Genomic DNA, 21914 nt, shown 5'->3' with positions numbered 1-21914 from the left:
GAGTTGGTCTGGCGCAAAGGAAGGTGTGCTCTTTCCCGGAGATTTCTCCGCAGCGCTCAATTCTTCAGGGGCGGGGTTCGCTCAATTTGAGTCATATTTGAATTTGCTTACGATTCTACAAATGGAAGATGAAAAGGGTTGAGAGAAATTTGGAAACGGCAGTGCCGCGATGATATTTTCGTATACCCGGACCCAAAAAACAAGTTCATAGTACATTCATAACTTTTTATCCAAACTCTCCCTTCCAGCGGGTATCACGATAATTATTTCATTTATTTCTGGTTCTCGGGGCGGAGAGAGCGGACGGCCTTTCCGGCGCGCCAGATCTCGAGCTCACGGATCTCCTCCATCTCCTTCTCGTACTTCTGGCGGTAGTCGGGCTGGGAGTTGTAGTCGAGGGAGCGCTGGGTCTCGGAACCGTCCTTGACGGCGTTGTAGAGGTCGTTGAAGACGGGCTTCAGGGCATCCTTGAAGCGGGGGGACCAGTCGAGGGCACCGCGGCGGGCGGTGGTGGAGCAGGCAGCGTACATCCAGTCCATACCGTTACCACCGATGAGGGGGTAGAGGGACTGAGTGGCCTCCTCAACGGTCTCGTTGAAGGCCTCGGAGGGGGAGTGGCCACGCTCACGCAGAACCTCGTACTGAGCGAGGAACATACCGTGGATACCGCCCATCAAGCAACCACGCTCACCGTAGAGGTCAGAGTAGACCTCCTTCTCGAAGGTGGTCTCGTAGAGGTAGCCAGAGCCGACGGCAACACCCATGGCAATAGCCTTCTCCTTGGCCTGGCCAGTGACATCCTGGTAGACGGCAATGGAGGAGTTGATACCACGGCCCTCACGGTAGAGAGAGCGGACGGTACGGCCGGAACCCTTGGGGGCAACGAGGATGACGTCGACGTCCTTGGGGACCTCGACCTTGGTGAGGTCCTTGAAGACGGGGGAGAAACCGTGAGAGAAGTAGAGGGTCTTGCCCTTAGTGATGAGGGGCTTAATAGCGGGCCAAGTCTCAGACTGGGCGGCATCGGAGAGCAGGTTCATGACGATGGTACCCTTCTCGATGGCAGTGTTCATGTCGAACAGGTTCTTGCCGGGGACCCAGCCGTCCTCGATGGCCTCCTTCCAGGAAGCACCATCCTTGCGGACACCGACAATGACGTTGAGGCCCTGGTCACGGAGGTTGAGACCCTGGCCGTGACCCTGGGAGCCGTAACCGATGAGGGCAAGGGTGTCGTTCTTGAAGAACTCGTGGAGCTTCTCACGAGGCCAATCGGCACGCTCGTAGACATCCTCCTTGACACCGGCGAAGTCAATGGTCTTGATACCACGGACGGGGGTCATGGGAGCGATGACACGGGGCACAACCTTGGCCAGAGCAGGCCGGGGAAGGGCAGCGGTGACGACCGAGCGAGGGGCGGCCACACGGGCCATGCGGAGGGCACGGGGAAGACCACGGGAAGCCATTGTGAATGTGAATTGGGGAGTGGAGAGTGAAGAGAGAAAGAAATCTTGAGCTGGGGGGAGGAAATCTGGAGACTTAAATGTAGTGCCGGTTGGGGTGGGAAAGCTTCGAGGCTCCACTTTTCCCTGCGAGTCACCTCACGTGAGCCCCGGAGAGGTGCTCTTGCTCCCCGGGCCGACACCGGGGCTGCTCTGATTGGCCTCCGTGGCCGGGTTAGGTAATCACCGCGCGCAGTCGGTGACAATCTAGGTTGAGTCTGTTACGTTGTTTGCAGATCTGCCAATCGCCACCAACGTGATGCTAATGTGTTGAATTATTTCCGGGGACCTTGTATGTTGTTCCGGGGAATCTAACATTCCACCAAGCGTGAGGATATTTATAAATTAAACTCAACATTGAATGCAGCTCCATTGTGCAATACTCCCGAAGTCCCATGACGTAGCCCTAGAGGGGTTAACCCCGGCCTATATCATTTAACCTATGAAGGAAAAGTACCGATCTGAAGTACCATCTGATTTATACAATGTGATTCTTTATAAAAATACCGATCTACCCATTGGAAGGTATGCACCTTACTGTAGTGCCTGGTCATTGTGTCAGACCAGATGAAATCACCTCCGATGTCGACTCGGGGAGGCCACCGAGAGAGATATCCACCGCTGTGACTCAGGTGCTCCATAGTGATCTGAAATCCATGGTTTGGGCCTTAGGACAGTTGCTCTAGAACGGTATCGCATGCTGGCAACTAGCATATTATGCGAATAGACCTATCGAATTCTCCCTTCCTTCTATACGGTAAACTAGTTACCAGAGACCTCTCTAGACTGAACCACATCACATCTGATGGCCAATGACGCCCGCTCAATTGACCCGACACGACGGACACCATGCTCGTTGGCAGCGCCAGTCACCCTCACCGTTGATGGTCCCAGGGTTACCTTCGGGTGGATTCCCACCCCAACGCTCACATAAACCAGATCATTCGCACCCTTTCAGTCATTGTAAATTTGAGGAAAAGTGTGAAACTTAATTTCCTGCCTGAGGTGTCCACCTCCGCTTGAAAGTTGTGCCCCACGGAACCAAAGTAAAACAAACCCGCTTCTCCAATTCCAAGCTCCCCCTCCCCAAACCCCTCATATTGACAAGGTTGTCGGATGGGCCTCCGGATCATGTCTTTACAATGAGTTTCTTCTCATTTAATAACATTCCCAGAATTAAGACGCGGAAGGCGCTCTTGTTGCTCGACTTCCAGAATGACTTCGTTCGCCCGTCCGGAGGGCTTCACATCCCCAATACCGCTGAGATCCTGGAGATACTGCCCCCACTCGCGGCAGCATTCCGGAAAGTCGGTGATGTGATTTGGGTTCGCTCACAATATGAAGCTCCTCAGTCGATCTCGGACTGGAATTTCGGCGATCGCATCGTCTTGGCAAAAGAACCGCCCAAGAAACACACCATGCCCCAGACGGAGGTAATTGAAGTCGCATCAGATCGCGATTCTCCAGAGCCCGTCGATACTGAGGCTTTTCTATCAGCTCAGTCGCCTATTTGCTGTGCCGCGCAAACCGCTGGGTTCCAATTCCCCGCGCCCGTCCTTGCTGCCATCAACCCGGAGCATGACAAGGTATTGGACAAGACTGGGTACTCCGCACTGGAGTCGAATGACCTCGTGCTCTCATTCCGAACTCGATTTGTGACGGAGGTATATCTCTGTGGTTCTTTGTCCAATGTCTCAGTCTACGCCACTGCGTTAGATGCCGTTCGCAATGGTTTTTCGGTCACGTTGATCGAAGATTGCTTGGGATACCGGGAGTTTGGGCGCCATCGTGAAGCGATGCGCCGCATGGCAGACATCCTTGGCGCAACTGGTTTGACTGCCGAGGAGCTATACCAGGAACTGGATTGGGAAGAGACAAACGCTATTGCTCGGGGAGCACCACAACCCAAACGGCCTGCTGGTGCATCGCTTGGCATCGAGAGTGTCATGGATACTTTGGGGGTGGAGGCGGAGGAACACGACGAGATACGCGAGGAAGACCCAGAAGATGCATTTAATATAGCAGAGATCGCTTCTCTTACTCGACTGCACCGAAGCGCTGCAGGAACTGCGCGGTCTCCTGTCGAGGGAAAGAAGCAAGTACGCGCGCGAGTGCGCCGACCCAAGCGGCGCCCAGCTCCAGATGCTGCAGAGAAAACAGACGATCCCCCATCAAATCCGCCTGCAGAAAAAGTACGGAAACCAGATGAACCTACCATCGGCGAAGGCGATTCGCGTCTTGTCCAAGAACTCGATATCCCCAAAAATGCTTTCGAGCGCATCCGAAATGAGGTTTCCTGGCAGAAAATGTACCACCTTTCCGGTCAGGTACCTCGACTGGTCGCAGTCCAGGGCCAAATTGAGCCGGATGAGGCCATTCCAATCTATCGACACCCCGCCGACGAGTCTCCACCCCTAACCTCATTCACATCTACCATTGATGAAGTTCGCATCGCAGTCGAGAAAATTTTGGGCCACCCGCTCAACCATTGTTTGATCCAACTCTACCGAGATGGACAGGATAACATTTCGGAGCATTCTGACAAGACGTTGGATATTGTTCGAGGTTCTTCCATTTGCAATGTGAGCTTAGGGGCCCAGCGAGTTATGATCCTTCGCACCAAAACTTCCTCAGAGCGCAAAAGTGAAACAGAATCAGGCCGAACCACACAGCGAGTGCCACTACCGCATCGATCACTATTCATCCTTGGCCAGAAAACCAACATGCGCTGGTTACATGGCATCCGGCCGGATAAACGCCAAGAGAACACCAAGACCGCAGAGGAACTAGCATACGGTGGCGAGCGTATCTCGTTAACCTTTCGGCATATTGGCACATATCTCCACCCAACCAAAAATTTGATCTGGGGCCAGGGTGCGGTGGGAAAATCTCAAGATACAGCCCGCCCCGCTATCCACGGAAACCCTGAAGAGACGGAACGAATAATTCGTGCGTTTGGCCAGGAGAATCGCTTGTCCGAGTTTCGCTGGAATGATGTCTATGGCGGTGGCTTTGATGTGGTGAATTTTGTTACTGCATCGTCGGCGCAACTAACACTAAGTGGAGATCCAGTGGCCGACCTTAGGGTACGCCTTGCCCTGGGAGAAAATGGTATCCGATACGAGATCTCCGACAAGCCAGATATGGAAGTCAATGTCAGCGAAACCAAACGACCAGGGTACATTGATTCCCAGGGAACAACTGTCACTGGTGACCTGGCCATCTTAAGACATCTGGGTTCACGACCCGCCGACACTTCACGACCTGGAGTCGATATTCTAAGAGGTGGAAGCCATCTCTCATGGATAGAAGACTTGCAATTAGAATGGCGTGAACATTATGCAAGCAAGCCCATGGAGGAATTCAGTGGCGGCCTGCGACACTGGGAGCGTGCTCTGGAGGGACAGTATTTCTTGGGAGGCACAGTGTTAGGCATCGACGATTGTGGGCTTTGGCCAGTCTTATGGGAGATCGTACAGACCCAAGGACCTTTCGATGCTCGGTTCGCCAACCTGACCCAGTACTATCATCGAGTTGACAGACGTGGCATCGTTCGAGGCATCCTAGAGTCCCGATGACAGTGGTCTGAGAAACCGTGATGGCGGTAAATTTGATACCCATTACACCTGCATCTACGGACATATTATGAAACGTAATGAATCTACTGGCGATTAGCCAAACTTCCATGAACACTTTACATTCCGAATATTGCCTTGGCTACCCCACCGTTGACCCAGTGACTCTACAGACAATTGCCTGGGAAAGAAGTAGTGTTCAAAGCACTCTTCAGCGCAACGCCTCCGCAGACAACAGCCTTGAAAAAGGCCTCGGCAACCACCAACGCACCCGCAGGACTAGTATGGGTATGATCAAGAGGATAATACTCAGTAACTACATCGTCTCCAAGAGTATCAAAGATACTCGCAACATAAGCCCCATGATCAACATACGCCACCCCCGCCGTCTCCGCTGCCAACTCCGCATACGCCACAAACCGCGATGGTGAGTAAACAAATGACCCAGTCTCCCACGGGTTATTGGGTGTCTGACTAGAGATCAACACATTTGCCCCAAGCGCCTTGAACGTCTTCGCTGCATTCTCCAAGTACGCAGGGAATGTCAGAACCGTTTCAGTCACCCCATCGTACACCGTAGTGCAGGTCTCAGTCCCTGTCCCGGAACAGTCGGTACGTCCATTGTCTGTTGGCGTCAGGGACCCGCCGTCGTTGTGGCCGAATTCGATGACTACCCAGTCGCCAGCTTTGACTTCGTTGGCAATGGTGGTGAACCGGCCCTCACGGGTATATGAACGTGCGCTGCGGCCTGCAATTGCTTGGTTGGAGATTGTCGATGTGGTGAACGTTGACACATATTCAGCCCATCCTGATTGTGTTAGCTTCATCTGCTCTGATGGCTACCCGGTATAGATATTTGTATGTACCATTTGTGCTAGTTCCACCTCCGCCCTTCGCCATGGTAGAATCACCAGCGAAGTAGATCGTGCTTCCAAGGACACTTGGGATAAGCACCGAGAAAAGTGTAGCAGTCTTCATAGCTAGGAAGTAGGTATAGAAAGAACTTTGAACAGGATTGATTCGATGTGCTTGCTTCCCCGAACAGAGGCACACATGCTCTTTATAGCCACCGCAACTTCATTCACTATAAGCTTGAATTAATATTCCGACGTCCATGTTTCCGGAGATACTTCCTCATAAGACACGCGGAAAAAAGCAGCCCATGAAACTCTGACAGCAATGTCTACCAGTGTCATCTGACCCACGGACGCTCGGATCAGCGGGAAAAGAGGGTTCGATGTGCAGATTATATGCATGAGCGTCCAAAGCGAAGACAGGAAAGAAGTCCGCATTGACGTGATCGACGGGAGTAGCGCTTATTTTGATTCATGGAAGCTGGGTTTCTGCGATCCACGGTGGAAAGCCCTTGGCTTTCGGGGTAAGCCTTAGATGGAGGTGCGGAGAGGGAATTCCTGGTACTGAAACTTACTTTGTTTCGGGGTAGAGGAAACCGAGTGGTGTATTTTCTTGAAACTTGACAGGATCGGGTACGGATGGAAGTGTGTCAGATTAGGTGATGGCGTTGGATACGTTTTATACTCTTTGGAAATGAAATGGTCCAGAGGTATTTTATGGTTGTGGTACATATGTGGTACATAGTATGATGCATGGTAATGAACATGAACTTTCTAAATATACAAGTGTCAAGAGAGCTTGAAAACGCGGAGGAATTATGCCACAGCTTCCTGCACCTGTCTAAATAGCTCGTCAGAGTCTGGCAAGATCGGGTTTGCTTGGGCTAGCGCCTGCTCCACGTCACCAGGTGGATAGATCAATCTCTGATTGATGAAGCACTTGACTTTCTTTGCCTCAGCCCCGGAGATATTAAGCTCCCTATCCCAACCCGCAGAGATAACAGCACCCCAGTCACCAAGGTCTAGACAGCAATTATACGCAGCCTGTTGATAATCCACCAAAGGTTCCCCGAGGAGATCCGCCGCAACATTATGTCCCGACACACGACCCAGTGAGAGAGCGTGCTGGCAGCTCATCAATGCATAATGCTGTCCCTCTGTATCAGCAAAAACACAAGCCGCATCACCAGTAGCGAACACATCATTGGCCGATGGCACACGCAGATGCTGATTGACACGAAGGCGGTTGAGGTTGTCCTTCTCACCGGGAATCTGCTGTGTCAAAGGTGTAGCCCGAACGCCTGCTGTCCAAATTGCAGTCTTTGCTGGGATACATTCCCCAGATGCAAGGGTTACGCCGTCCGCGTCGATGGCTGTGACGGCAGATCCAAGCTTCAGCTCAACTCCGAGCTCGGTCAAAGCTTGCGTGATAACAGAGCGAGAACTCGGGGCAAAGTCAGGACCGATCTGGTCGGCACCACTGACCAAGATGACACGGACGTTTGGCATATGACCAAGTCTTTTAGGTAGCTCCGCTGCGGCTTCGATGCCTGTGAACCCTGCACCGCATACGACGATCGTATTATGTGATGGGCTTGCCGGAAGGGTAGTCAGGCTCTGGAGGTGGGCATCTAGTTTCTCAGAAGACGCCAAGGAATCGATGTCGAAGGCGTTCTGTTCAATGCCGGTGATTCCACGGGGGTGCATGACGGAGCTACCGGCGGCTAGAACCAAACGGTCATATGTGACTGTTGATTCACCCCCTTCGAGGGATCGAACATGAATCGTGTTGGTTTGGGTATCAATTGCCTGGGCGATGCCCTGGAAAAAGGTAATACCTGCTTCCTCGAAGAGAGGACCAAGAGAGTGCGTCATCTCGGATGGCTTGGCTTCGTAGAGTCGTGGACGCATGACCAAGGATGGCTCTGGAGCGATGACTTGGATCTCCAAGCTGCTTTGCTTGTTCACAAGGGTTGCCAGACGCTTGGCTGAAAGGGCACTCCAGACGCCAGCAAAGCCCGCACCGATAATCACGATCTTCGCCATTCTTCGATATGGGTAGTCAATTGGTAAATGTTTGTTTAGATACTCAAATGCTGGCAAGGTGGATAGATAGTGAAAATCAAGGCTGAATCACAGAAACTAGTGCTCTTTTATCTCTTTTATGTGGCCAATTTGATGTCATCTATCCCGACTTCAGTATCCGTACAAGTTGAATGGAGATGCGACCCCCGAAAAGGCTAATCGAGTAGATGGCGTGACGGAGATTAGAAATAAGGTTCCCGAGCCTTAAATCAGGCAACCGGTGTTTCCCCGCTAAACCGTCGCCGGTGTGGATACCCGGATTGCCGGATACCCGCTCGTCTTGACGACCACCAACTCGTCTCCAGCCAGCCGATGACTCTCCATCTTGATATGGACGTCGACAACAACAAAGTCAATAGGTCACCGCATAATGGCAGAGCGACACGAACTTCGCTAGCGTGTCTGCCCTGTCGCTCGCGTCACCTCAAATGCGACGCCAAAAAACCCCGCTGTACTCGCTGCGCGGAATTCTCCAGGGAATGCCAATATGCCCAATCACGTCGGGGCGGGCTGGACCGTGCAGCTTTAACCGAGAGGCGCAAGCGACTTGCGGCTATTGAGGATTCCAGACTGAACACCAGTCTGAGCCTGCAGCGATCGGCGGGGCCACAGGTTCATCAGGATTTCAGTACTGGAATCGTCGATCTGGATCTCTCGAACAGCTATGAATTGCTTAACGGAAGTAGTTTTGGGGGTCAACTGTCTAGTACTGGGTCTCCCAGTACAGTTCCAGTGCAGTTCAGCAGCATAGGAAGCGATCCATTGATCGATTTATACTACAAGAATTTTCATAAGCTTCATCCTTTCCTTTTACCTCGGAGATACCTGACAAAAGCCTATGAAGATCCGATGCGACAAAATTCTTTGAATTCACTCATTGCTGTCATGCGCCTTGTTGGAAACATTTATAAGTCGCATGAATGGTCGATTCCATTGAAGGATCACGTAGAAGCTGGACTTTTACAATTACTACCAACGGATCCTGTCATGGTTCAATGTCGGCTGCTATACTCAATCGCATTATTCTGGTATGAGTACAAGAGTGAATCCCAATGTCAAATGAATATAGCGGTTCAAGCCGCTCGTGCATTGGGAATGTTCCGACAAGAATTCGCAGTGACTCATGGAGATGATGATTTGGTGTTGCAGGAAAGCTGGAGGCGAACTTGGTGGATGCTATATACCATTGAAGCTTATTACCAGGGGACGCTTGGGACCATGAACTTTCAAGTTCTACGGAACATCGATGCTACCGTGGAACTACCCTGTGAAGAAGACGAATATGAGCTTGGGGTAAGTGCATCGTTCGGCTCTTGACTAGGTTGTATATCTTACCACAGTGTAGCATATTCCCACCCCGAAAACCTTGTACGACTTTGACTGTCGCGAGTTCGCTCCCGATGATCCCGTTTTCTCATCTTTTGCTTATCTCATTGGTGCTGTGAAAGGTGCGGCATTTGCTATCTCCACGGCTCCCAAGAATGCCCGGAAAGAAGATTCCCCGCAGGTGATCCAGACTGCAGACTCAATCCTGAATGGGTGGCTCCTTTTATTGCCCAAGAATCGCAAAGAAGTCATGAGCAAGAATGGAGAAATCGACGAGCTCATGTTCCAGGCCCATCATCTTATTCAAGTGTAAGTTTTGATCCGTGATGAAGGAAAACGGTCTTGATATTAAATCTTCTCTAGCGCGAGTATTGGTTTGCATCGTCCATTTTCAGACCTCAAATTCAACCCCGTGGAAGAGACGTCAAGCTGTGCTAGGGAGCCACCTGAAGCTATTCCCTCACCAGATTTGGTGAACATACACACCGTCCGCGTACTACGGGCTGTTGAGGAACAAATCCGCCTGTTAGCATTACCTACAGAATACTTTCACCATTCCCCCTTTACGACCTGCATGGTCAGCGAAGGAACGCTCGCCCTTCTCTCTGCTTGTAGCTTTTTGCTGAAGGGAAAAGAATTGGCAATTGCACGAGAACAAATCCGCATGACCATTGGATGTCTCAAAGCGCTTGCTGAGCTGTGGCCTCGAACAGCAAGGAACGTGCGGGAACTTCAGACCATTGCCCACCATGTTCTTGGACTGGCATCTAAAGTGACAACCCAGCCCCGCGAAGGGTCGGACTTTTCCAGTAGCCAATCACAGGGGGGTGCGTTTGGATCTGAAACGGGAGCATCTAGCGATGATTTCAATGTGGTGCCTTCCTTGGGGTCTATAGATGATTTATGTGGGTGGTATAATATTGGAGATCTGGATTCAAATGTTGCCTGGGAAAGCTAAGGCCTAAAGCTTGGACAAGCTAATGAAGGTCAAAAATAATGATATGATGAGAACTAGCAGCAGATCCAATCTCGTAACAAACTCCATTGAGTAAATGCTTAACAATTCGAAGCGCTATTCTCAATAAAGTCAATAACCACCTTATATCCACGATTCCTCCGCTGAGCGTGATCCCACGCTGTTTTCGCTTCATCAAATGGAAAAGTTTTGACTGCAAATTTCTCCAGGGAACCGGAGTCAATCATTTCCCCTGCCTTCCCTAGTATCTCCGCATTCGGAGACACGATAAAATGCACATATCGCACATTCGGATGATCAGCAGATTCTTCGGCCTGGCCTTGTCCGAATGCCCACGCAGGCGCAGGATCCCCAACGGTCACAATAACCCCGTCATCCTTGACGCAATTCCAAGTCTTTTTCAAGACATCACCTCCAACCGTATCGAAAACCACATCCACGTCGGCAATGTGCTTTTCCCAATCGGTGATTCCATAGTCATGAACCTCACTCGCACCAAGCCGTCTCAGCATTTCATGATTCCGAGACGAAGCCAGCGCAATAACATGCACACCGAGCGTCTGTGCTGCGAACTGAATAGCAAATGTACCAACTGCCCCCGAAGCGCCTGTCACAAGAACCTTCATTCCAGCTTTCAGTGCTCCATGATCGAAAAGTGCTTCCCAAGCCGTAAGAAGCGGGATAGGCAGCGCGGCTGCTTCCGCATGAGAGAGTTTTGTCGGTTTTAGCGCAACTTCGCTCGGCAGACATATCACATAATCCGCTTGGCCTTGGCCTTGATCCGCCCCGAGGTAAGCATAGACTTCTTGGCCGATTTGTAGTGGGCCTTGGTACTCTGGTCCAGTGGAGGAGATCACGCCTGAGATGTCGTGTCCCGGGATCCGGGTTGGAGTGGCGTATGGCTCCGGCCAGATGATTTCGTCACCGGTTATTCCGGCAGCGTGGACCGCGACGAGAAGTTCCGAGTTTTTGGGAACCGGTTTGGTCATTGAGCGGTTTGTGGTAATTTCGGGCGAGGAAATGTCGCCTAGGATTTGGATGGCTTTCATGGTGGAAGGTGTAGTGATTTGGTGTTGATGCAAGTTCTGGAGGTGAATAGGTGTATGCTGCGTTGTGGAGATACGGTGATCATTATGGACTCATATATGCGCCTATCACACCGTATCGAATGGAGAAAGGGAAATCGGGGTCCGAGGCGGCCCCGGGAGGTGGTAGAGCAACGAATGCCCGGGTTCCCGAGTACACGGATTGCCGCATGTCTACGCATTCTCCAGTGTATTTGTTCCCTAACATATGTATAAAATCTGCAAATAGTTTACAAGGCTACTAGTAATAGTCCAAGTTGAGTGGTGATATGCATTTCTATTACTGTATCTAAAACAGGTGCCAAATACTGGCTTCTCCACCGAGTAGTTTATACCGTGGCTGTGGACCAGAAGACTCGAGACATCTGATAAGCCTTGGGGCCAGGTGAGCCTCACTGAAATGAAGTCCAATCAGCGTCCAGCCTCACGCAGGCTCGAATACCAGAGTGGAAGATCCTATGTCTGCTGAACATCTTTGACGTAAAATTGCCTTCTTTTTTTCACTCCACATGCTGAGATCTATGGTACAAAAATGGAAGATGGTGCAGGTGTCGGAATCGATACTCCGGCTCCTCAGGCCCGTCAACTGTTCGGCCTCCGACACACTTTGAGGTGAGGGAACCGAAGAGGGCATGTTAGATGCAACTAGTTCAAGTGCGTTAACCATATGATCTCTGTAGTAATTCATGAAAGAACACATACATATTGGGAAACAGTAGTGGATAGCTTCTGCCAATGAATTCAAACGCTTAGACGTAGAGCTTGGAAGATAGACGGAAGGTAGAAAGGTCATGAAATCAGGAATTGAAGTTGGTTATGGATGAGTCTAAATACCCTGCGTAAGCGACTTTGATTCCTTTATCTATTCCGTTATTGTTTCTTTGATTCCCAAGACAAAGCAAACCCGCCTGAGGCGAGCGAGATCATGCTTCAGATGACTAAAATGGAAGCCATAATATTTAAACTATATACATGATTTGTGATTTACGATTGACTGCCCAGCGAATCCAGGTGCAGCTATAACCGCTAAAATAGTCCAAAGGAAGATAAATGCGTCCGTGATACCTCCTAAAAGAACACCTCCGCCCTCCGCTATATGATACAGCACTTACTATTTATAGCTTCTCAAAAGTCGGTGTCCGCTTCTGAATCCCAGACAAAAGCGCCTTAGAAACATCCTTTGTCTGGATAGCCGCAGCATTCCACACACCAGTATACCGCAATCCATCCTGGACGGGGTGGTCCCTCGACCAATTCAAAATCTCCTTGGTCCCCTGCACAGCAACGGGACTTTTACTAGCAATAAGTCCCGCCATCTTCAAAGCTGCAGCAACAGTCTCCTGCTTATTCTCATAAACTGCATTCACAAACCCAACTCGCAGCGCCTCCTCCGCTCCAAATACACGGGCAGAAAGCGCAACCTCCTTCACCCACCCAAAGTTTCCAACAACCTTAGGAAGGCGAGTAAGCGTTCCAATATCAGCCGCAATGCCGATATCCACTTCCTTCACCGAGAATTTCACATCGCGCGAACAGAGACGCACATCTGCCGTTGTCGACATATCAATTGCCAGCCCGAAGCTGTACCCGTGCATAGCGACGATGACGGGCTTCTCGCATTTCTCGATGGCTGTGATGCAGTTTTGGAATTCGGCGACGTGGCGGCGGAAGTGTGCGGCTTTGCGGGCAGGGTCTGTGCCGTCTATGCCGTCCTTGGCGAGGGCGCTGCCTTCTGATGCGGCTTTCACGTCGAGACCGGCTGTGAAGGCTTTGTCGCCGGCTCCACTGAAGACTACTGCGCGTACGTTCGGGTCGTCGGAGAGTCGGGCGAATAGCTGGCCCATTTCGAGCCACATGCTGTTGTTGTTAGTAGCGTTTGGAGCATAGTTGATTGGGTCAAGGGCTTACGCTTCAAGGAAGGCATTCAACTTATCTGCACGGTTGATTTCCACGTGCGCGACATAGGGGTGGTCCGCTGGGAACTCCACCGTGAAATATTTGAACGAGTAGCCTTGCGCCATATTGGATGGGAATCAGGGATAGCCCAGATAGGTCGTGGCGGGAGTCCGGAGGAGTGTGGGGCGCTGGCGTTTGATAGGAAGTTATCTGAAATCTGGACTTGATTTATTCAGGAAACTCCAAATGATTGACAGGTAAGAGTCTAAATACTTAATGAGCGGGGAGGTAGCGTACTCGGCATCACTGATTTGCCTCGGCTCAGAGATAAGGGGCGATAAGTCCACCGCCTTTACGTGCATGGCTACTGATTTAGATCTACGTAGAGTCTAGACTACGTTGCCTGAATTAAATTTATAGAAAACAAATTGATTCTGAGATGTTGATTGAAAAGAGACTATTAAGATACATGTTGAAAATTAGAACTGTCAAGAACTGTCAGACTGATGAAACTCCCCCCGCAATGCGATCAAGAAAAAGTATTAACATCGTAGCTCGTGTTGCGTCTCGTAATTGACGTCAAAAAGACGCTTGTGGTCGAATCACATCCTTTACTGGATGGTAATCTTCTTGGGGGCGGTAGCAGTGACCTTGGGAAGGACAATAGAGAGAACACCACCCGTGAGGCTAGCCTTGACGGCGTCCTGGTCCACGCGTTTGGAGAAGGTGAAAGTGCGCTGGAACTCGCCGATAGTTCGCTCGCTAACCCAGTAACGGGGAGCGGCAGGCTTGTCTCGCTTGTTGGAACCAGTGTCGGTATCGGAGTTGTTTTCCTCAGTCTCGGCCGCGGCCTCAGGCTCGGTGTGATACTCGCGCTCGGTGCGACCCTTCACGGTGAGATTGTGGGGGTCAGAGAACTCGATCTCGATGTTCTTCTGAGAGACTCCGGGCAGCTCACCATCCAGGTGGTAAGCATCTTCAGTCTCGCGAACATCGAAGCGGGGGGTGAAGGGTCGTGGAGCTAGGTGGCGGTTGGCTCGACGGTGGACATCATAGTCGTCAAAGAGACGAAAGACGGAGGATAAGTCACGGGTGAAGTCATCCGTGGGGAAGTGAGAACGGAATTGAAGAGACATGGTTGAAGTTGGAGAATGGATTTAGAGTGTGTAAAGATGTAGTTTGGAGCTTGATGCTTTAGTAGTCAAGAGAGTTGTTTGTTGTGCGATGGGATGAAAAGACCAGAGGTGAAGGAGGTATTTATGCATCACGGCCGACAGCTGTCACCCAGTCCAGATGTCATTCTGCCTGTAGTTCTGGAAGATTTCAGGAGCTGGTTGCATCTTCACGTGTTTACTAGATGTTTCGCTGGATGTGGGTCGTGCCTTCCCGTCGCGGGTGGATCCTTCTCCACGATTCTACCACGTGATCCGTACACTGTAGATATCCAAACTTTGACATCATCAGTACAGTACGGAGTATATACTTCTCATTTCTAGAAGCACCGGGATACTTCCCAGGCTACATGTGATCCTGGAGCTTGCCTTGTCATTCGTCCTGAAGTTTGTTGAGGTGGCTTTCGTGTAATGCATACAGGGTGGCGACTTGGTTAGTTGATTGATCGATTGACATCATGTCACACACAGGGGCATGAGGGTTACCTTAGACCTAGTCTGGACTCTGTTTCTAGAGACTTCTCGGATTTTGTAATTAATAATTCACAATTCGAACAATTATCCATTGGATGGTCATGAATAAGACTCATTTGTCAACGTTTCTGGGTTAGACAACGGTCCTCACACCAAAATGTCCCAATCAATATCTAAATGTCAAAGTCTAGATTTGAATATATAGGGATGAGGCTATATGCTCGGTTTCTTTGGGCGCGGATTACGTCTGCCAGGGGGGTGTCTACCGCCAGTCATCATAATCAAGACACGAAAGAAGGACTAGGAAACCGACTTTGAAGCCGAGGAAAAGACAAGCTTTTAGAAACGGCGCAAGGTAATCTCGTGCCTCATTACCACGGCGAGACGGTGCTCTGCGGAGACCCGGCCAGATTGAGAAGAGTCTCAAAGCCTGCTTGGTGAAAATCAACAAAATCGTATAATTGGCAACATCATATGCACATTTTACGGGCAAGTGGGCATTGTAGACTTAGAGAGTACCTGACTGGAGCCTTGGGAAGATGATTCTGTCATTGCTACTGTCGATTCTATGATGTACAGATTCGTACAGTAGTCCTTCGGGCGATCCGTGGGTACCAAGAAACCTGGAGGAAATTATACGAGGGGAAGAAGGGTAAGAATTTGAAGAATGAATTGGTCCAGAGTCTCCAGTGCATATTAATTATGGGAGTCCCCCTAAGAAATGGATAGAACGAGAAAATGAGTTGCTAGCCTGCAGTCAATATCAACATCGGAGCTGGTGGGCTCCAACCCGATATCAAATTGATGCATGCAGCAAGAAACCAGTCAAAGCCAACAGAATATTTCGAAGATTTGCTTCAGGGGATATCTCATAAGTCAATGAATTGTCCGTATTCGCCATCCGTCTAAATAGCCATTAGTCACTGGTCGCTTTTCTAGGGCGCCCTTTGCAGTGAACTCTTCAAGTAGAACGACAGGTAGGGCGAATCCACAGTAGGGGTTGAATGGTGGGTATCATAGAGTGGCTCGTAAAGATTCGTCTTCGCACGTGGGCCTGTCAAGCTGCTCCAACAGTGGAGGATGCACGCAGATACAACACAGAAGGCGCAAAGGGTTGTGTGCCGGCAGCCATCTCGGTAGTTATCATATTGAAATCGTGATCGTGCCCTTTGAGAGCATAATGTTTCGAGGAGGTTGAGTTCTTCCTAGACACGGTCGCTTTACTCGGATTCGGATTCGTCAAGCTGCATGATTTTCTCATCGAGATCCTAATTGCACGCATGTCAGATAGTGTTTCGAATGCGCCAAGCCCCGGGTGTGGAGATGGCGAGTCGAGGCTCATCGGGCACATACATGGTCCAGGCGTGCCTTCAGGTTTTCCAGCTGACTCTCCTTGATGACCAGATGATTCTCATCATCCAGGTCTTCTACAATATAGTCATGTCGTTCCTCGTCGTACTTCAAGATCATGGACTTAATCGAGGGATCGCACTCGATGAGCAGGCCTGGTAGTCCACGTGAGCGCAGATTTTCCGGTGATTGGATTTTCTCCTACCTCTAACAGCGCGTGGCATTGTGAGTTGTGGCGGTTATGGTTGGCAAGTATTTAGAGGTGGTGCGTGAGTGAAAGTAGAGTAAGAGTTCGCGTTGGAGATTGAGGTGGAGGTGGAGCTATGAAGGAGATAAGGCGCCAATAAGGCATCAAGGCATCAAGGCACTCGTATTTTCGGAGATACCTCGCAGTGAACGAAAACTAGTTAATGGTATTCATTGAAGAAAAGAAGATGCATAAGTCCGAACAGATCTGTTAATTATGTCGGCCATTCTAACATGGCAGTTTTTGGATGGCGCATTAGGGAAAATGGCGTTTCAATCATGACTATTGATATACACGAACCCTATCTCGGGCTTTCCTTTCTTAGCGACTGCAGCCTCACCTTGGAATGAGAGCGCTCAGAACAAAAATTGTGTGTGCTAAGTGAAGAGCAGAGACTAGAAAGCGGATCAATGATTGTCAAATGCATATATTTGGTATACATAGCTCTAGTCGTTTTACCGCATCTTCTTTTCATTGCACCTAGCCCGCTCTTTGTTCTTCCATGGGATTTCAATCCTTTTATCTAAGCTTGTTTATTGGTTCCCAATTGAGTTCATGATAGCTGAAGGAGGAAGCATTAGTCTCTATACCCGGTCTTCTTCCCATTCATCAACCTTATCCTCGCTTCCTGCTGTCCACCCAGTCCCTGACTGGAGCGCAGCAGCCACCAGTATCAGGAACGTAGCCGCCAGAAACAGCATACGGAATGCATGTGCATAGCTCTGAATAGCGACCAGCCGCTCAATGCCATCCAAATGGGATACTGTAGCAGGACTACCAAGAAGAGTGCGAACCAGATCTGGTTTAGGCGCGAGTCCTTCCCGCAAGAATCCCGTTTCCAATGCTCCTTTAAGGATCCGAGTGAAGAAGCCTCCTCCGACAGCGGATCCAAAGCTACCTGCGAGCCCGCGGAATGTAGTAAATAGGGCACTTACGATGTAGTGCATGTGAGGGCTCGTAAGGTGTAGCAGATGGGACATGGTGTAGTTCATTAGTGCACCAGCAAAGAATCCGTTCAAGAAGGTTGCCATCATAAACAATGCTGCTGGGGAGTCCTCTGAAGACAAAATCGAGAGGGCCATTGTCGCGAACGCAAAGAGGGTGAAAAGAACCAGACAAGAGCTATTTTGTTAGTTGGGCTCAGTTTATGACTGATGGGACAATATTGGCGAGTAACTCACACATAGTAGCTACCTCCTTTGCGGATATGAAGCCAGCCCACAAGTATCCCACCAGTTCCGAACCCTGCATTTGTCGGGACGAGAATAAGTCCTGCGGATGCGGGGGCCCACCCCCGAACTGCAATTGCATAGACCGGAGTGAAAAATACGACGCACCAGCGAGACATCATTAAGCCTACGCCAGCCAGGCATGACAGCAGGACGCTGCGGTTGCGGAACAGGTGGACTGGAATAATGGGCTCGCGAGCCCATCGAGACTCAATGAGAAGAAAGATAAGGAAAAAGGCCAATGATAATGGAATGGGCCAGATGAGAACCTCAGGGGAGGCCAAGCTAGTGAGAAAGAGGACGACCGAGATTGTCTACCTTGTTAGCAGTGTCTTCTCGAGCAATCATAATAAACTTACAATTGTCAGGGCACCAGCATAATCTATGCGAGCAAGGCTTTGAAGTAAAGTACCTTCCCGGAGGGAGCTATGATCTTCGGCTGGGGGTGGAATAGCGAAGTATAGCAGAGGTCCCAGAACAAGCGCAGCCGGAGCTTGAATCCAAAATATGAGACGCTAAGCATTAGATTAGGTTAGTCACTATAACAAATCTGAGATAATAGCTAGCATACCCATCCAATTATCGGAGTCAGAAGTCCCGCTAGGACAGCGCCCGAAGCAAGTCCTACAGTATAGTTGGTGCTGATAAGCCCAATAAACAGTCCTCGTCTCCGGTCACTGGTAAAGTCCAAAATCAATATAATAGCGATACTCATCAACCCTCCACTTCCTAATCCTGTGACAGCACGACCCAATAGGAAAATTGCCAGGGAAGGGGCGGCAGCAGTAATGAAAAGGCCAATTGCCAGGATGGTGCTTGAGAAAACCAAGCAAAGACGTGCGGTGAAGATCGCCGCGAATCGTCCTGCTAGCGGAGTTACACTCGAGGCTGCGATCTTCAAATAATTAAATACTGCATTGCTAATCCCGGGGATTCCGATGTCCTACCATGAATGCGGAGGTAAACCATGTGGCCTCGGCGAAAGCATCTAAGTCCGCAGCGACCTCGGATTGGGCGGTTGTCATCATTGAGATGTTGGTTGCTTTTTGAATCAATTAATCAGCATATCATCTGATCAAAGCAGCCAGACTCGGTTTTACCTTGAATGAAAATCAAAACGGACATCAGGGCAGAGATTCCCCATCCTCTGAGGGTGCTCAGGTCAAGAGAGTCATGTTTTGATGCTGGCTCGATGAGCGGCGTTTGTTCAGATGGTGGTGTTTGTGTATCGGCCATGATGGAATGCGATGAATTCAAAGCCGGAAAGGAGATGGTAAGATGGATAAGAAGCCATTGGATTCAGTGAATAAAGGGACTCGGAGTTAAGCGGCTGTGTATTTCTAATCATGTTGGGACGTGTAGATAAGAGCCGTTGCAGCCAATCTCGGGATGCGGGGAACCACGTCCCGATTCGACATCGTTGTCAACAATGACATAAAGTGCGTGAGATCGGCCTGTTTTCATTCATTGAGTACACAAATGCCATTAGATACCATCATTGTATTCGATGCAACTCCTACTTCAAATGATACTCAGCGAAGGATCTCATTTCTATATGATGCTCTAAATAAACGGTTTTATCTTGGCGTCGATCCATGTTGTGTATCACGCAGCAAAAACAGTTTGCCACCGTTGATGCACTTGTGTCAGCACCTTCTTTAGGTCAGCTGTGTTCTCGGAAGATTCGTCCGACCACGTCTGGTCTTGCCATCCAAGTTCAAAATCTAGCAATTGATCCCCCAAAGCTGTAGCATTGTATGCCGACACAGTGGTTGACTGTAAATATTCCACAAAAATCTTCCATCGAGGGACATAGTACGACAACACAAGACCGCCCCATTGTTTTGAGGCGTAGTCAGTGATTTCCCCGCGGGGACCCCACAGAGTGATTTGATTACGAGCGTCGTACTCGTAGAATGAAGCTTGACTTTTGTCGCCATGAGCCCAGGCTCGAGCGGATTTAATCCATGTTGAAAGTCGGAAGTTCTCATTGGTCGAAAGGACAGAGTCAAGGTCAGTCAAAAGCTGGATCAACTTCTCTCCTTCGTGCGACAGTGTTGTGCTGTTCGGATTAGATGAATTCCAGCTCGAGATCAGATTGTTATACAGTGAGATGAAGGCGTTGGCCATCACCTGGCGAGTTACATCGACCATATCATGCTGGTAGGCCGGGTTGCTCCACAGTTTTGGCTCACTATTAGCAGCGTGATACATAGATTGCCATGCCTGTGCGACCACCGATGGGTCGTAGGTAAGCATTGTGCCATGGTGACCAGTCTTGTTGACAAGACCCTGAATAGCTGGCTTAAGCTCGAAAATAGATTTGACCACAGAGACAATGTCGTCGAGATCGGTGTTGTCATAGACGGGCTTTCGCATAGTTTCCCATGCATCATACAGCCCCTGGGAAATAGACCCAGAGCCGGAGTACCGGCTAGTCACCCAGTTGTGGAAGTATTTCTGTGTGTTGATCGGAGTTGAGGACCAAGCCTGGTCCAAGAGCAAATCATAAACGATCTCATTGCCTTCTTGACCTTCAGGACTGAGTCCATATCCGACCATAGAAGAAGACTCGGTCAGCGCCTGTGACGCGTTCTGAGTAATGTTCGAGATCTGACCGTAAAGGCCCATGTTGCCACCGTAGTCGTGCAGTTGACACCAGATCCACGGCTTGCCATAATAGGAGTCTGTGCGACGCCATTGAGGCGCGGACTCGGAGAAAAGATCGAGAATCAACATATCGTTGTCGTCTTCAACACCAGAAAGATAAGCCTCCACCCGCTCATCAGTCCAAAAGTCCTCCGAGCTGTAAAACAACCAGCCCTGCATCATCCAAATCGCGTCAGGGTCAACATTCTTGAGACTCTGCCAAGTAGTGCTGGTAACGTTGCGGAGATAATCCAAGTCTCCTGAGTAAGGATTCATTTCATTATACTGATCCAAAGTATAAACGTGAGTCACGTTACCATAAGCTGCTTGTTGCTTTTGAAGGAAACTAGTTTGTAGTGGCGCAAAGTGATCATCAAACGGCTCAAGGAATGAATCATTGGTGTATTGGGTCTGGAACCCATTCCAAGATGATGAACGGACAACACTCGCATTTGGATATACGCGGGTGAAATTGTCGGGAACGAAACCGGTAAATGCAGGGAGCACAGGGGTCATTCCTAACTCGACCATGCGACGTACAATTTTCTTCTGAAGAGCGAATTGTCCGTCGATCCATGCCGAGGGCAAGTCGCCACCCCAAGAGCCTTGGATATTTCCGAATCTGTTCCAGGCTTGGAAAGCTGGCCCGCTGAGGAAAGTTGCAATCTCTGCGTCGGTGAGTCCGACTTCTCGGAATACCTCTACCATGATCTTCTCGGCGCCGACCCACGCAAGAGGGAGATTGATGCCACGCAGGGCCATCCAGTCTAGCTCAGTCTCCCAGTCCTCCCATGACCAGTAAGCAGTGGTATAAGAAAAGGTGACTATGGCTTGTTAATCACCAATTATATTACATGGAGGGGTGGAATCAAATTACCTGTATTGAAGTGGTATCTCCAGGGAACAGTACTCGCGCCGACAATTGGAGCGCGGAGACGAGGAAGATTAGCAGGTGCCTGATCCAGCTGGCTGCCAATGAACCAGTATATGTCGACATGGGCGATATCGGTCAAATAACGATGGAGACTGAATTGGTGAGCGGATGTTTCAATTTCTGTCAGACTTTGACGGCCTACCCTGACGACAGCGCACTAAGAGATGTTCCCTGCACGATTACCTTGCCATTCGGAGCTTCCTGAACCATAAATTGATCATAACCGCCATTGCCTTCAGTGATATTGGAAACCAGACTAAAGCGAAAATTATCAACGTGGTTCGGCAATCTCCGCTTAACCAGATCATAGAGACCGTCGGTGGACTGAGCTACCCCTGACGCGGCAAAGAGCCCAATCAACAACTTTGTCCACAACATGGTATACCGACAATACAAGGAGCCTCAGTAAACATAAAAGAAAATAAACAAATACAGACTAATCAAGGTTATTTATGCATTTCCCCTGAAACCCTCTAATCGCGCCTGTCAGAGTCCAAGATACGGTCTTGCACCATGCAAACCCCGCACGGTGCACGCACTACAGCCAACCGATCCTACATGTG

General features: G+C 49.9%; 11 protein-coding genes across 11 annotated transcripts; 2 read left to right on the top strand and 9 right to left on the bottom strand.

The window, feature by feature from the left end:
* Positions 1-272: 272 nt before the first annotated feature.
* On the bottom strand, positions 273-1463 carry N7484_006980 (Ketol-acid reductoisomerase; the record flags this gene model as incomplete). The annotated part of the gene is made up of 1 exon (XM_057117367.1): positions 273-1463. The coding sequence occupies one exon, from the start codon at positions 1461-1463 to the stop codon at positions 273-275; it is 1191 nt and encodes a 396-aa protein (XP_056970402.1).
* A 1178-nt stretch (positions 1464-2641) lies between these two features.
* Positions 2642-5077, top strand: N7484_006979 (isochorismatase family protein family; the record flags this gene model as incomplete). Its single annotated transcript, XM_057117366.1, has 1 exon — positions 2642-5077. One exon carries the CDS (start codon positions 2642-2644, stop codon positions 5075-5077), a length of 2436 nt encoding a protein of 811 aa, XP_056970401.1.
* A 164-nt stretch (positions 5078-5241) lies between these two features.
* N7484_006978 (rhamnogalacturonan acetylesterase RgaE) lies at positions 5242-6052 on the bottom strand (the record flags this gene model as incomplete). Its single annotated transcript, XM_057117365.1, has 2 exons — positions 5242-5882; positions 5941-6052. The coding sequence occupies 2 exons, from the start codon at positions 6050-6052 to the stop codon at positions 5242-5244; spliced, it is 753 nt and encodes a 250-aa protein (XP_056970400.1).
* Positions 6053-6744: 692 nt separating this feature from the next.
* Positions 6745-7974, bottom strand: N7484_006977 (NAD(P)/FAD-dependent oxidoreductase; the record flags this gene model as incomplete). Its single annotated transcript, XM_057117364.1, has 1 exon — positions 6745-7974. The coding sequence occupies one exon, from the start codon at positions 7972-7974 to the stop codon at positions 6745-6747; it is 1230 nt and encodes a 409-aa protein (XP_056970399.1).
* A 1098-nt stretch (positions 7975-9072) lies between these two features.
* N7484_006976 (uncharacterized protein) lies at positions 9073-10297 on the top strand (the record flags this gene model as incomplete). The annotated part of the gene is made up of 3 exons (XM_057117363.1): positions 9073-9306; positions 9359-9648; positions 9703-10297. 3 exons carry the CDS (start codon positions 9073-9075, stop codon positions 10295-10297), a joined length of 1119 nt encoding a protein of 372 aa, XP_056970398.1.
* A 98-nt stretch (positions 10298-10395) lies between these two features.
* N7484_006975 (NADP-dependent oxidoreductase) lies at positions 10396-11364 on the bottom strand (the record flags this gene model as incomplete). Its single annotated transcript, XM_057117362.1, has 1 exon — positions 10396-11364. One exon carries the CDS (start codon positions 11362-11364, stop codon positions 10396-10398), a length of 969 nt encoding a protein of 322 aa, XP_056970397.1.
* A 1151-nt stretch (positions 11365-12515) lies between these two features.
* Positions 12516-13421, bottom strand: N7484_006974 (enoyl-CoA hydratase/isomerase family protein; the record flags this gene model as incomplete). The annotated part of the gene is made up of 2 exons (XM_057117361.1): positions 12516-13257; positions 13309-13421. The coding sequence occupies 2 exons, from the start codon at positions 13419-13421 to the stop codon at positions 12516-12518; spliced, it is 855 nt and encodes a 284-aa protein (XP_056970396.1).
* Positions 13422-13907: 486 nt separating this feature from the next.
* N7484_006973 (Hsp20/alpha crystallin family protein) lies at positions 13908-14432 on the bottom strand (the record flags this gene model as incomplete). Its single annotated transcript, XM_057117360.1, has 1 exon — positions 13908-14432. The coding sequence occupies one exon, from the start codon at positions 14430-14432 to the stop codon at positions 13908-13910; it is 525 nt and encodes a 174-aa protein (XP_056970395.1).
* Positions 14433-16162: 1730 nt separating this feature from the next.
* tfb5 (TFIIH complex subunit TFB5) lies at positions 16163-16516 on the bottom strand (the record flags this gene model as incomplete). The annotated part of the gene is made up of 3 exons (XM_057117359.1): positions 16163-16210; positions 16296-16447; positions 16498-16516. The coding sequence occupies 3 exons, from the start codon at positions 16514-16516 to the stop codon at positions 16163-16165; spliced, it is 219 nt and encodes a 72-aa protein (XP_056970394.1).
* A 607-nt stretch (positions 16517-17123) lies between these two features.
* Positions 17124-19004, bottom strand: N7484_006971 (putative MFS multidrug transporter; the record flags this gene model as incomplete). Its single annotated transcript, XM_057117358.1, has 6 exons — positions 17124-17661; positions 17721-18082; positions 18128-18283; positions 18340-18663; positions 18716-18810; positions 18869-19004. 6 exons carry the CDS (start codon positions 19002-19004, stop codon positions 17124-17126), a joined length of 1611 nt encoding a protein of 536 aa, XP_056970393.1.
* A 369-nt stretch (positions 19005-19373) lies between these two features.
* Positions 19374-21729, bottom strand: N7484_006970 (alpha-N-acetylglucosaminidase; the record flags this gene model as incomplete). Its single annotated transcript, XM_057117357.1, has 3 exons — positions 19374-21241; positions 21295-21443; positions 21494-21729. The coding sequence occupies 3 exons, from the start codon at positions 21727-21729 to the stop codon at positions 19374-19376; spliced, it is 2253 nt and encodes a 750-aa protein (XP_056970392.1).
* Between the last annotated feature and the right edge of the window lie 185 nt (positions 21730-21914).

Source organism: Penicillium longicatenatum (assembly GCF_028827895.1).
Source record: "Penicillium longicatenatum strain IBT 33135 chromosome Unknown contig_4_segment0_segment0, whole genome shotgun sequence".
In the NCBI taxonomy this organism is placed as follows: Eukaryota; Fungi; Ascomycota; class Eurotiomycetes; order Eurotiales; family Aspergillaceae; genus Penicillium; species Penicillium longicatenatum.
The sequence above is the reverse complement of the archived record's forward strand: the minus strand, read 5'-3'. Positions and strand labels throughout refer to the sequence as shown.